This window comes from Zingiber officinale, chromosome 2A (assembly GCF_018446385.1).
Source record: "Zingiber officinale cultivar Zhangliang chromosome 2A, Zo_v1.1, whole genome shotgun sequence".
NCBI lineage: Eukaryota > Viridiplantae > Streptophyta > Magnoliopsida > Zingiberales > Zingiberaceae > Zingiber > Zingiber officinale.
This window is the reverse complement of record NC_055988.1, coordinates 85,405,046-85,420,003: the sequence shown is the minus strand read 5'-3', so window position 1 is coordinate 85,420,003 and position 14,958 is coordinate 85,405,046. Positions and strand designations below refer to the sequence as shown.

The 14,958-nt window shown below is 36.9% G+C and overlaps 1 protein-coding gene and 1 pseudogene across 1 annotated transcript; both read left to right on the top strand.

Moving 5' to 3' along the window:
- Positions 1–5,629: 5,629 nt before the first annotated feature.
- On the top strand, positions 5,630–6,787 carry LOC122043768 (protein RMD5 homolog). Its single transcript, XM_042604350.1, has one exon. The coding sequence runs from the start codon at positions 5,630–5,632 to the stop codon at positions 6,785–6,787; it is 1,158 nt and encodes a 385-aa protein (XP_042460284.1).
- A 372-nt stretch (positions 6,788–7,159) lies between these two features.
- Positions 7,160–12,714, top strand: LOC122041404 (annotated as a pseudogene).
- The last annotated feature ends 2,244 nt before the right edge of the window (positions 12,715–14,958 follow it).

Below are 14,958 nucleotides of genomic sequence, written 5' to 3'. Positions count from 1 at the left end.
AGGAGAATTAGATGAATACACAGAGACTTAGTTTCATATTATTCCGAGGTTTCTAGGTCCATCAGCCGATTTCATATTTTAGTCGAAAAAGGTTGATGAACCTAGAGACATCGGAATGACATGAAATCAATTATTATGAGTTCTCCTGATTATAAAAATACCCTCAAACATCAATTTGACCTAATATATTTAGAGCAATAATTTTTTGAACTTGAAAAATGTGCTTGAAAAACTAATTCATGTTCAAATAATCATTGCTCTCAATATATCGGGTCAAATTGATAATTGAAGGCATGAATATAATTAAGAGAACTAGATGAACATATAAAATTGATTTCATGTCATTCGTAGGTCTCTAGATCCATCAACTCATCCATCAGCCGAGTTTGGCCGAAATCGACTGATAGATGGATTTTTCAAATCGATTCGACTGGAAAAAAAATCAGTCGAATCGATTTTCGATGGATTTTTCATACAGTTTAGAAATTGATTTGACTGAATATTTTCCAGTCGAATCGATTTTCGAAAAATTCATCCATCAATCGATTTCGGACAATTGGTTAATGGACCTAGTGACATCGAAATGATATGAAATTAATTTCTTTGTGTTCGTCTAGTTCTCCTGATTGTAAAAATATCCTCAAACATCAATTTGATCCGATATATTGAGAGCAATGATTTTTTATTATGAATATGTTCGAAAAACTAATTCATGTTAAAAAAAATCACTACTCTCAATATATTATGTTAAATTGTTGTTTGAGGGAATGAATATAAGTATAAGAACTAGAAGAACTTATAGGATATGGTTTCACTTCATTCCGAGCTCTCTATGTCCAATAATTGATTTTTGGTTCATTCGATCAAAATTTGTTGATGGACCTAGAAAACTCAAAAAACTAATTCATATTCAAAAAATTATTGTTCTCAATATATTGGGTCAAATTGATATTTAAATGCATGAATATTATCAAGAGAACTAGATGAACATAATGAACCTGGTTTACTTCATTTTGAGTTCTCTAGGTATATCAACCGATTCTAACCGAATGAAACTAAAATCAATTATGGACATAGAGAGTTCAGAATGAAGTGAAACCATATCTTATAAGTTCTTCTAATTTTTATGATTATATCCATGTTCTCAAATATCAATTTAACATAATATATTAAGAGTATTGATTTTTTAAATACAAATTAGTTTTTTGAATATATTCGTGATTAAAAAATCATTGCTCTCAATATATCGGGTTAAATTGATATTTAAGGACATTTTTACAATTAGGAGAACTAGACGAACACAAAAGAATTGGTTTCATGTCATTTCGAAGTCTCTAGATCAATCAGTCGATTTTGTCTGAAATCGACTGATGGTTGGATTTTTCAAAAATTGATTCAACTAGAAAATATTTAGTCAAATCGATTTCCAAACTGTTTGAAGAATCCATTGGAAATCGATTCGACTGATTTTTTTTTCAGTAGAATTGATTTTCGAAAAATCAATCCATCAGCCAATTTTAGCCAAAATCGGCTGATGAACGGGCTGATGGATCTAAAGATCTTGGAATGATATAAAATCAATTTTTATGTGTTCATTTAGTTCTCTTGATTATATTCATGTTCTCAAATATCAATTTGACCCTATATATTGAGAGCAATGATTTTTTGAACATGAATTAGTTTTTTGAACATATTTTGATTTAAAAAATTATTGTTCTCAATATATCGGGTTCAATTGATATTGAAGGTATTTTTATCATTAAGAGAACTAGACGAACACATAAGAATTGATTTCATATTATTTCGAGATCTCTAGGTCCATAAGCTGTTTTCGGCCAAAATTACCTGAAACCGGCTGATGGACCTAGAGACCTCGGAATAATACGAAATTAGGTTTCTATATGTTTTGTCTAGTTCTCATGATTATATAAATGTCCTCAAACATTAATTTAACATAATATATTAAGCACAGTGTTCGTTTAAACACGAATCAATTTTTTAAAATATTTCTATTTATGATGGATTTTTTGAAATCGATTCAACTAAGTTTTTTTAGTTGAATCAATTTAAAAAAAAATCTATTTGAAAAAATCATTTGATGGACAAACGATCTTTGATTGACATGAAATTAGTTTTTATGTGTTCGTCTAGTTCTTATGATTATATCTATGCTCTTAAATATCAATTTGACCCAATATATTGAGAACAATGATGTTTTGAACCTGAATTAACTTTTCAAACCTATTTTCATGTTCAAAAAATTATTGTTTTCAATATATTAAGTTAAATTGATATTTGATAACATGAATATAATAAGGAGAACTAGATGAACACATAGAAATTGATTTCATATAATTTTGAGATCTCTAAGTCATGAAATTGACATTAATTGATTTTGATTGAAATCAGATGAAAAAAATGATTCAACTGATAAAAAAAATCAATTGGATTGGGGATAATAATAGGGGTAAAATTAGTTTATTATACATGATTTCGTTAACCTATATAATTTAGTAGTTTTATAAAGTTATAAACTGGGTTATGTAAAAAATTGCAAAAAATGAATTGACCCGTGCCTGTGTTCTATCGAGGTGAATCGGGTCTAAAGTGAAATCCACCGACTTAAGTTATCGGCGTCTCGCATTCCGTTGCTTCCTCTACCTTCCTTCCAATCGAATTCCCTCCCTCTCCCAGCCTGCAGCGGCGTGCGATACCGTCGACCGCCGAGATCCGGCGAATCGCTCCGGCACATCACCCCCTTCCCTGATCGGTAACATTTCCACTCAACCCGTTGCTTCTCTCGTTCGATGTTCGCGCTCGTCTGATCGCGTAAAATGGAGTGGATCAATCGAAAAAAATAAATTAGGTTTTGGACTTTGGTGGTCCTTCGCACCTTCCCTCCTCTTTTTGGTGTTTCATGTCTACGTTTGGTTTTTGTTTTATGCTACTTCTAGGATTTCCAGCGGTTCCGGATGTAAAATCGATCTGTGATAATTTTGTTCTATATTCGAAAAGTTTGGAAAAATTTGGCTGATTATATAATATAGATGCTTATACGGGAATATAATCAAAATTTGGAAAATTCTGGATGAAATTATTCATGGCACCGTGGTTTTGAAGGAGCTACATATGGCTGAATATAAGGCATATCGGGTCAACCTGTGTAATTTTAAAAATCAAATTTAGTTAATTTAGACCAAATTGAATCCATCCAGATTAACTTAACTCTAAGTTTCCCTATTTAGTAGCTCGAAACTTAGAAGTGTTAACTTAAACACTTCTTTTGCAAGTGATAATGCTTTTTATAGTAATTCACATTGACATTTATATGAACTAAACAGAATTCACGAAATTATGCAAACGAGGCAACTTTAGTAACTAGTAAAAGTGATCCCACTAGTTTGAATTGCCATGCTACATTGTGCAGTGATTAGTTATGTTAAGTAAAATCAAATTTAAGTAATTTGGTAGGTAATTATCACTATTCTGATATTAATATTCTGTTATCTATTATAGGAAACACAATCATCATCGATTGCCTTTATTAGTACATTCTCCCTCTCTCTTCGTTCAAGCCAGGTTGTGAGTAATTGACTCCTATTGTCAAGTGCGAGTGGTCATGAAAATCTACAGGATTGAAAAAGTTAATCAGAACATGAAATTTTCACAAATGGATCTCAAGTCAAGCTCAATTCAAATACTATCTTCATTTGTCATAAAACGCCTAATAATTAAATTTGTCTCATCCTTTTCAAACAAGGGATTATTATCATGCTGTCAGTTTATCATTGAAGGAAAATAATAATCATGGCTCCTTGTTAAAATTTCTAATAACTTTTTGGGGGGTTTATAAGTGAGGTTTCAATTAAATCAACTATATTCAGCTATCATACAGCTTATATCGAGTTAACCTTTCCTTTCAAATGATCATTCATGACTTGTATAGCTAGCCGTGGGTGTTTGATTGAGCTTTGTTTTCCTATTATTTGTTTTTAATATTATTAAATGTGATGCCAAGGACACATAATCGGTCTTTACTACCGTGTAATTGATTATAAATGACTTATGAAAAGTTGCCATATTAAGATTCTGGATCGTTTTGAAGACATTAATGGATTTTTGAAAAGGGTTGTTTCATGTACAATTGGCATGCAATGGGAAGGATATGATTCATGTAGCAAATCCCAATTAGTTGGGACAAACATGCTTGAATGATGTTTCACATACAAGTAAGGGATGAACATATGTTTTGGTACTTATGGATTATCATATTATTTTTAGTTACCTTACCCCTTAAATAATTTATCCAAGATTTCCAAATTTTGAAATTATCTGCTTATTATAAGAAGCGATATTGTAATAGGTGATATATTATTTCTTAAAACTTGTTATAATAATACTATACTTCTAGCTCCATTTTTTTTTTTTTCACTTCTAGAGTATTATTCTTATAACTCTTGTAAGACATAGCATTTCATTTTTTTTTAAAAGATTTTCCACTGTTTGTTTCTTATCTCTCAAGCATTTTCTTCCACCAAATTATTTAGGTTGATTTTGTCTAGTCACCCCTTAGTCCTAATACATTCTCACTTGTATTCTCAAGGTCCATTAAAATCTCAGTGAAGGTTTTTTTTTTTCAATTACAGGCACAAATTTCTTGCTTCTATAGGTTTTTAGAAGATTCCTTTGTGATTTGATCATTTAGTCTCATTTCATGACCAATGATTGTACGCTCAACATCTTATTTTTCTAAAACGTTTACTGGTGAAATCTCCAAATTTTATACCGCTTGGTTGGCCAACAAATTATTGATGCATGGACCAGTTATTGATCCTAGTCAGATCACTATTTTCTGTCTCTCTTTTCCCCCTGTTGCCTTCTCTGATCTCTCCCATCTTTTCTATTCTTTCCTTGTTTATGTTTTCCTTTCTCCTCGTTGTTCTCTCCTCGGGTTTTCCTACTCATCCCTGATCACTCATACAGAGATTGAAATGTTTGGTTGAAAACTTGAGATGTTGGTCATTCTTAGCACTCTTGTCAATTATATGAATGTGTTGGGCTCTTCGAAGGCGAAAATTCATCTACTTCTGTTACAAAATATAGAAATTAGGGAAACAAAACATTATCATGAGATGATCTTTGCATCTGCCTAATGAAATCCTTAAGTTTAAAATACTAATCTGGTACTGAACTCATTTTCTAAATCATAATATTATAATCTACAGTCTGTGGTGTGCGGTAGAACGAGGAAATATGAGTTTTCAGGGATAATAATAGGAGTGCATAAGAATATCCTGTCCATTTTCCATGTAGCAGTTAATCAAACTCATACACTCTTTTACACGGCCTTGGTAGCAGTTGAGAAACTTGATTTTCAAGAAATACCCGAGCTGCAACATTCTGAATATGTGTAGGTGCAAGGAATTGATACTGATTTTTATTAGCTTGTGCCTACCTGAATGCTTCAAGTTTTCTTCAAAATTCTTAAGATTCTTGAAAGATATTTGCATTAATTCGGAAATGTTGAGCCTATCATGTACCTATAATTTATTTAAGGATTTGCTGAAGTGATCGTCACATTGGTACCTTGATATGGTGCAGGCACACGAGTGGGGTACTGCAACAAGTCATGGAACTAGATTTGATACAGGATGCGTTTGATCGAGTTTCTAAGAAACAGAAGCTTTCTTCTTCTAAGACGCAGGAACTAGTCCGCCAAATTGAGCACGAGATTGAACAGGCAATCACGAAGATGCAGTCGACTGAGAATGCTACCAGTTGCCCGGAACTGAAACAAATACTGGCTGATCTGAAGAATAAACTCAATGAGTTTTCCCCAATGAACCAACTGGAAACTCTTCAAAAGGATCTGAACATCACACTTGGTAAATACGTCAAAGTGACTGAGAAAAGTTTCAATCCGGACATATCTAAAGCCTATCGAAATGTCGACTTTGATCCCCATATAGTAAATCAGATTATTGCGAGCCACTTCTATAGGCAGGGATTATTTGATCTGGGAGACTGCTTTATTAGCGAGGCAAATGAACCAGAAGCTGCAGCCCTGAAAACTCCTTTCCTTGAAATGTATGGGATACTCGAGTCAATGAGGCGCAGAAACCTCGAACTCGCTCTTAATTGGGCTTCCAGCCATAGCGAATGGCTAGCACAGAACGGATCCAATCTCGAACTGAAGCTTCATCAGCTGCAGTTTGTGGAGATACTGCAGAATGACAGCGTACAGAATGCACTTAGTTATGTCAGGAAGCATTTGGCTCCGAATGCGTCGGCACACAAGGTCGAGATCCCAAAGCTGATGGGCTGTCTAGTATGGTCCGGGAAGCTCCACAAATCCCCTTATGCAGACCTATTATCTCCAAACCATTGGGAGAAATTGGCCGACGAATTCATGCAGCAATTTTGTAGTTGTTTGGGTCAGTCCTATCAAAGTCCACTTAGCATAGCAATCGCAGCAGGCATCCATGGACTTCCAACACTTCTGAAGCTCGAAAGCGTGATGGCAGTCAAGAAACAGGAGTGGCAGGCAATGAAGCAGCTCCCAGTTCCTATCGACCTCAGCAAAGACTTTCAGTTTCACTCTATCTTCGTTTGCCCAGTGCTAAGGGAACAAGGAAGCGACGAAAACCCTCCAATGCTGATGCCTTGCGGTCACGTTCTCTCCAAGCAATCGATCGTGAAGCTCTCAAAGAGCAGCACGCGGCCTTTCAAATGCCCTTACTGCCCACTGGAGGCAAGTGTGGCACAATGCAGGCAACTACACTTCTAGCTGCTGCGACCACCGCATACCAACACTCTGTTGTATCATCCTCATTGCCGTCTTCATCTTTAGTCGTAGCCGGGTCATCAGTGTTGTTAATCTCTTCTATGTTATCAAACATTCAGACAATGAACCATGCGACTTTTATCTTCGACTGAAAATATCGCGTGTATTCGATTATTTCAGAACCTTGGATGCCATAACTGTCCTGTGCTTCTGGTTCTGGTATGTACATGCTCACACCTTCAGCTTGATTCATTTCAGTTGGCCTTGTTGCTGGTTCCCTTTCTCTGAAATGTGTAGTCGCTTAAATTTAAAATTAAAACTATTATTGAAAAGCGACATGTTTCATTTAATTTTTTATTTTAAAAAAATAAAATTAAATTATTCATCGTGTATTATATTTAATTTACGGAAATTTAATTTAATTTTAATTTAAACGTGTTGTTGTTTTGACTTTTGTCGTTGGCCCGGTTCGTTCGTAATCCGTGTGAACCGGTGAAACTTAACCGCCCCGACTCCTTTGTATATTTTCCTTGCCCTCCCGGTCGAATTGGCTCCCTCCTCGGCCCGCGGCGGCGTGCGACGGACGACGACGGCCACCGAGATCCGGCGAAGCGCTCCAGCGCATCCTCTGGCCTGATCGGTAACATCGCTACATCCTCGCCTCTTGTCCCGTTGCGTCTCCTGTTTGTCGGTCGCCCTTGTTTGATCGCCCAAAACGCGATGGACCAATCGAACGTTACTAAGTTTCGATTTGGTTTGATTTATTTTGTGAAAAATTGATCTGTGATGACCCTTTTATATTGTACCGATTTTTGTATTAGGTTCATGGCGGATGGCTTACTCAAGACGACCGCCGGAGTCTACTGCTATTGGATTTGAGGAGGGTCTTTTGTGGCGTCGTTTTAGGTTCGTGGTAGTTTGGCTAAGTTATCTTTCTGCATGAATGACTAGTGTATGAATCAAAGGCACATCTTTTATCCATTTTTGTCACCTCCTCATTTCAGGAGGTCTAGATCTGTTAGTCATTTGGCATTATACCGGCTTGTATAAAAGTAAGGTGGCAAATGGAAGGATCTGAATTCTCCCGGATTCTCAGCAAAAGAGGTGTTCAAGAGAGAGTAAGGAAGATTACGATGTCCAGGAGGGTGCGGATAAGAAACATGAGTCTAGCAGGTGAAGGAAACATTCTGATGTAGAGGAAGTTGATGAACAAGACAGTGGCAGGAGGAAAGCTTCTGATGTTAGGAATGAGTAAAAGAAGAGGTCTGGTGGCACAAGCATCATCACAAGTGACGATGAGGATAATTATTCAGTTTGAAGTGATTTCCATTCAAAGATCCCGCAGAGAAATATGGATGAGAGAATTGAGAAGAGATCTGGTGAAAACTACAGAGACAGAGAATCAAACTGCAGCAGAAAGAGGAGAAATGATGGAAATGAGAGGGATTTCTCAAGGAAACCAAGCTCAAAAGCTTCTGCTCAGGATAACTCTGATAATGTAAACAGAAATAAAGTGGAAAGTTCATGTGATGCCGAAAATGAGAAATTGCATGAGAGAGACTCCAGATATCCTGAGAAGGACAGTGGTAAGGGAAAAAACGATCCTGGTCAGAACGAGCACATCCAACGTAGGAGATGGGATGAGGTTGAGGTAGCCATAAAGAGAACAGATGAAGACAGTCACACAGGCAGATCTGATTCACAAGTCAGGAAAGCTTCAGATTCTAATAAGCATGATTTTCTAGTGGACACAGAGACAGACTTCAGAAATGAATCAGGAGAGGGTAAAATCAAGGTTCTGGATGCAAGTGATGAGAATGGGACTAGATCAAGCAACAGAGATGACAGGGAGGGTGGGAGTGAAAGGGGCAGGAGTTGGAAAAGATTGGAAGTGCAAAATGAGGAAAATAGGTTGATTACAAGCATTCATTGCGAAAATAGATCAAATGCAGTTGGAGATGATAGGAAAATAAAGGTAAGCAACAGAGCTACCGGATCAACAGAAGATGCTGAACAATATCCCCATAGATACAGTTCAAAGCAGCAATGTGAGAAAGGTGACAAACAAAGGCAAGAAATAGATTCTGATAATGGTAATCGTGGTGAAGTTGAAACCTGGGAGAAATCAACCAACATGGATGGAGATAATCATTCTCAGACGCGGGGTACAAGTGCTGGAAATACCGATCTTTATGAGCTGCCTTCTAATCCTGATAGAACAGGAAGGAATTACAGAGAGTTTGAAGAGCATTCCTGAGGATTTTCAGATTCAGATAATGAAAAGAGCTTGAGCATTAAAGGTTCCTTGAATGATAAAATCAGGGAGCGAGAAATTTTTAAAGATCACCGGAAGAGAGTTAAGGGTAGGCAAGATCCTATAGACGGCGATGAATTTAGTCAGGTGAAGGAATGGGAAATGCCTAGCCATGAACATGAAAGGTTTGGCAGTGATAACATTCAAATTAGATCTGGTTACAGAAAAGATAATCATACTATGCCTGAAGCTGCAAAAGGTTCATCAACATTTAACAGTAGAAATGAAAATTCTGATTCAATCAAAATCAGGCCCAACAGGAATTTAGATTTTGGAAAGGACGACTCAAGTTTCAACTTTTCCTGGTAGGAAATCTGAAATGAGATCACAGCAGGATTTTGCTTCAGGAGAAAGTGATGAGGAATGGGGTTATCTAGCTGAGGATAAGGGAAAAACTGCATCAGCTTATGGGGATGATTCACAGGAAAGATTCATGGATGATGGCTCACCCCTAGAGCAAAGTTCTGGAAGATATTCTTTTGATCCACTGACTGGAAAAGGACGGAACCATAGTGTGTCTATGAACACCAGCCTTGCAGGTGCAGGAGAGTTCAAGTGATAGCATGCAATCATTTGGGAACAGCCAGGGAACAAACCCTTTTAACAGAGGTCTTCAACAAGGATCAAAAGGTGGTAAATTAGCAAGAGGAGGAAGACGAAGATTAAATGGGAGGGATTCTCATTGTGTTGGGCCTCCATCTTCTGTGATATGTCCTCTCTTTGGCACCCTTGGCATGCCACCTGGTCTAATGCGGCCAATTGGACCAAACATGCCCGTGCCTCCATCCATTGGACCTGGTGTTATCATCCCTCCATTTCCTTCACTGTTTGTTTGGCCAGGAGCTTGAGGTGTTGATTTGAATATGCTGGCTCCTCCACCCAACGTTCCTCCTATCCCTCCCCTTGGCCTAACACAGCTTAGGTTTCCTCCCAACATTGGAATTGGCCCTGGCCAGTCAATGTACTTCAACCAACCTGGCCTTTCAAGGGGAGTTCCACCTAATGTATCTGCTCCAGGATTCAATGTAACAGGGTCAGGTAGTTGTGACATGTAACAGGATAAAGCTTCAGCTGGTTGGGCACCTCCAAGAACTAATGGATCATCTGGTAAAGCTCCTTCAAGAGGGGACAAAATGACTATTCTCAGAATTATGTTGACACTGGTATGAGACCCCAGAATTTCATCAGGGAGCTTGAGCTTACTAGTGTTGTTGAGGACTATCCAAAATTTAGAGAACTAATTCAGTGGAAAGATGAGATAGTTGCTAAGTCAGCGTCACCACCCATGTATTATAAGTGTGATTTGCATGAATATGCCCTTTCTCCTGAATTTTTTGGGACCAAATTCGATGTTATTCTTGTGGATCTTCCTTGGGAGGAGTATGTTCATCGGGCTCCTGGTATTACTATCGCCTGGAGTACTGGACTTTTGAGCAGATACGTGATCTCAAGATTGAGGTATGTTTTGGACTTCTACTTTCAATTCCAAATTATATTTGAGGTGTATCGTTGTTAAGCTGCCATGCTGCAAGTTGGTCATTCTTTGTGAAGAATAGACCTGACATTTAAGCACATTTCTGTCCTATGCACGCAATAGCTGACACACCATCATTTATCTTGTGGGTTGGTGATGGTGTGGGGCTAGAACAGGGTCGTCAATGTCTAAAAAAGGTGTGCTATACCTCTTCTGCTTCCCTTTGTGTATCTTCTCTTGGTTTAGTTTGTTGTTCTTTACAACATGCTATGGCATAATAGGCAGTTCTTCTGCAACTTATGTTTTTTTTCAATGTTTTTCGGATACTACATAGCCGACTCCACCTAGTGGGATAAAACTTGATTGTTGTTGTTGTTGTTTTTCTGATACTACATCAGCTAACTCTTTTCTTAGACTTTTGCTTACCTTTATTATATCTGTTTTATAGTGGGGTTTTAGAAGGTGTGAAGACATGTGTTGGGTTAAGACCAACAAAAAGAATGCTACTCCAGGTCTGAGGCATGATTCTCATATGCTATTTCAGCATTCAAAGGTTGGTTGCTTCCCCAGTATATTGCTATTTGTCTTCATGCCTGCTCAACTATCTTTTTGTTTTATTCCAGTTTTTTTTCCTTAACAATTACAGGAACACTGCTTGATGGGCATAAAAAGACGTGTTCATCATAGCACCAATGGGCATATCATCCATGCTAATATTGACACAGATGTCATAATTGCCGAGGGACCAAATGATGGTTAGTTTTTTATGCTGTAGTTCATCTTATCTCCATCTTACATGAGACTTACTTTTTTACACCTCATAAACAGATTTGTTATGTACTCTGTTTTTTAAGTTTAACTCAGACATCAGTGCTCTTTTTGCACCATCCACCATAACTTCAATTACTTTTATTATATTCAGTCACTGAACTTATTATCCACCTTCCCAAAACCGCACACACACAATCACCCAGCCAGCTTAATATTTTTGAATGGGAATTGCTTGTTCTTAGATGAGCCTCCAGCCCATAGCTTAATCATCAACCGAACATGCTTTAATTTCATTTGTTTCACATGGTTGTTGTAGAAGGCATGATGGCTTTTACACCTTTTCCCATCATTTTAATTCAATAAAAAGGAATCTTATTGGTTCTGTGTTGATTTACAGTTAGTTTGTCAACTTGCATTATTTAGGATGAGCATTTTTAAAATAAATTCGTTACCTTCAGCAGGTTCTACCAAAAAGCCGGAAGATATGTATAGAATTATTGAGCATTTTGCACTTGGACGACGCAGGCTCGAACTCTTTGGTGAGGACCACAATATTCGTTCTGGCTGGCTAACTGCAGGAAAAGGATTGCCTTCCTCTAATTTCAATGCTGAGGTACATGCCTCTTGTAATATGTTAGAATGCCTTTCAAAGATTCTTATATTAGCACCATCTGATTCTTAGCCTTTGCCCTAAAATGCTTGTTGATTGGAAGGCCTATATTTGGAATTTCTATGACAAGGATAGGAAGGTTTGGCAGGGCAGTGGAGGGCAAAACCCACCACCTGATGCTCCTCATCTTGTGTTGACTATGCCTGAGATCGAAAATTTGAGGCTGAAATCCCCACCTCAGAAGAATCAACAACAATCAACACCGATAGTAAGTTCTGGCAACACGAGGCTTTCAGGAAACTCTCCACAGAACCTATGAATCTATCTTTTCATGGGATGATGAATGCTGATCTGCCTGGTTCTGAACTCACGACAGCAGCTCCTTGGTCTTCCTCCCCAATGGTTGGATTCAGAAGACCTGATGGTGAACTCATGAGCATGGATGGTTACGATGGATATGGGTTCAATGCGGCTTTTCCCCAACCATTCGGTGATCACATGGGCATTGATCCTTGTCGGACAAATAATTTTTTGTAATACAGAACCTAAGCTGTGGGGAACTTCTTTATTTTCGATTATTTCATATGCATGAGCACAAATGTTAAATGGTTTTTTTGTGTCTGCTATCACCATCCTTTATTGCAATTGTTTCCCCTTCTGCAAGAGCTTGCAAGGGCGTCGTGTCTATTTTATTTAATTTGTTGACTGTATTATGTATGGTCCAGGTGATTTTTTTTCCCAAATGCCTAACAAATATAATTCATCATTGAAGAAAAGGTCGATCAATTATAGTTGTATACTTTTTTATTGGCGACATATTTGGATGTGCCACTATTTAAGTGCAAGCTTGTGACTTGTTTGTAATCATGGAACATTAAGTTGGTCGATCATGGCCGATATTATCAGTAAGCAACAGTCAAGTGTAGCGCTCGGGTGGAAGCTTCCTTTCCTGGTGAGTTGATATGAAAGTCAATTAAGCTTTTTTTTTTCCTTGATAATTCACCCGTACAACTTATTGATGATGGTCATGCAATTTTGATACCATGATATGTAAGACATTAATTTCTTTTAATTTAAATGTTTTTTTTTGCTATATATACATACCGCAATGGTAAAATTCCCTAAGTAGTTGAGAGATTCCTCTATTTTCTTTCATTTCACTTGACTAAATAGCATAAGTTAATAGAAATGCTCCTCTATTTCCTTGTAAGAAACTGAAGGTGACATTTTTTTCCCCTCTTTTATATGTTGCTTTAGCTTGGAAAGCATGGTCTTTGCTGATAATGGTAGAGCCAGAGCTTTGTTCAAGGTACGTAAGATCACTGGCAATCTTTAATATGTTTCTTCTCTTAGCACAAATACCCAGTGAGGAAAAGTTAGTCATTGCATTTGCTGTGTTTTGAATTTGGAAGTTTGCATTGTAGAGATGATAATTAATGTTTGTCTTTTAACTTTTAACTGTACAAGACAGAAGGCTACAAATATTTGGAATTTCAGAACATGGAAATTCCTTGTATTGTGCTTCGATATTCATTTCCATCTTCCTTAGTTTTTTTAAATTTAATCTTCTCTGGTGATGCTATTATAAGAACTTCGATGAGATCAGATTAAGAGAATGGGAAAAAGTTCATACTGTGTTAAAAGCTACAAACAAAGGTTTAAATAATCATGTCCTCACCAGGAAGTAGGGTTGTAGGGGGACTTTTGTAAACAAGGTCAGAGCATAGTTGAATAAAAGTTCCTTTGTGCATGTTTAGGATGTTGATATAATGATTAAACCTTTTATAGATCAAAAAGAAACCAACAATTAAGGTTCAAGAACATTCGTCCATAAGATATGATTCTTGAAGCATCCATAAGATACATTCTTCCGATCTGATGAGAAGCATCCTTAAGGTACATTCTTCCACGAGAACCAAACCTGATGAGACTTTTCGGATGATCCATTGATGATTCTGTCTTTATTTTCTTTTTAGTATCCTTAATGTTGTCCTATTGTTTGCTGATGGTATCTTGAAACACAATGGTCAAAGTATTTGTATAGTCACCCAGTTATGTGCATTGTCTTTTCACAGCTAAAAAAGGTAGATCCGCTACCTTAGCGGTTCCTCTAGTGCCGGTCCCACGGATATAGAGGGAGGTTCATGTCTCTTCACAGCTAAAGCTTGTATTAAAAATCAATAGCCTGATGGAGAAAGTGTAAATATGACTAAGATTGTGAATTTGAGAGATGTTTCGAAAATCAAGATCCTAGATGTTGGCTCATCAAAGTAAGTTTGTTGAGAGTTTGGTTATGCGATTTTGCTACAAAGATATTTATCAAATAAATAGCTATTACTATGAATGACAAACTCTCTTATGCTCCCTTTTTTTTTCACATTCCAAAAGGGATATACCAAGTCGATCACAGTGAAATAAGAAATTGAAAGAGTTTTTTTCAAAGACCAAGGAGGCCTAATTATGGTTATTATGAAATGACTTAAGAAACAGTTGAGAGATTGAAATATATGTTTTTTTACACATTTTGTTGTCAAAAGGTTCTACATATCAACTCTTTAATTCTCAGTGCATTACTTTAAACAAAGACCTTGCTTTTCATCTTTTAGATGGATAATCCTTGTTAGAACATGGAATTCGAATAAACCTACATTTAAATTGAAACTTACCTTCATCTAAAATTTAGCAGTGGTGATGCAGAAAAAATTATTTTGCAGCTGGTTTTCTTTAGGAATGAATTGTTTGGCATCGTAGTTGTTGTCACTGTGTTGTATTTGTCAAACACATTCTGTACGGTGTATTAGAATTTGTGTGGATATATATGAGCATAATTATTGCGATAAATTAATCGATTAATACGTGTTGACAATTCAAAAATATACCATGCAAACCCATGAGGCCATCACGTGGATGGATGGTGACACTACTGGACCGAGATCTCGCAGGCAAGATTTTTGTACCAAAATTATTATTATTATTTCCACTAGTAATTCATATAAAACAAAAGA

What these genes read in the sequence shown, in the direction of transcription:
- LOC122043768 (XM_042604350.1), top strand. Translation starts at nt 5,630, where the DNA reads ATGGAACTAGATTTGATACAGGATGCGTTTGATCGAGTTTCTAAGAAA.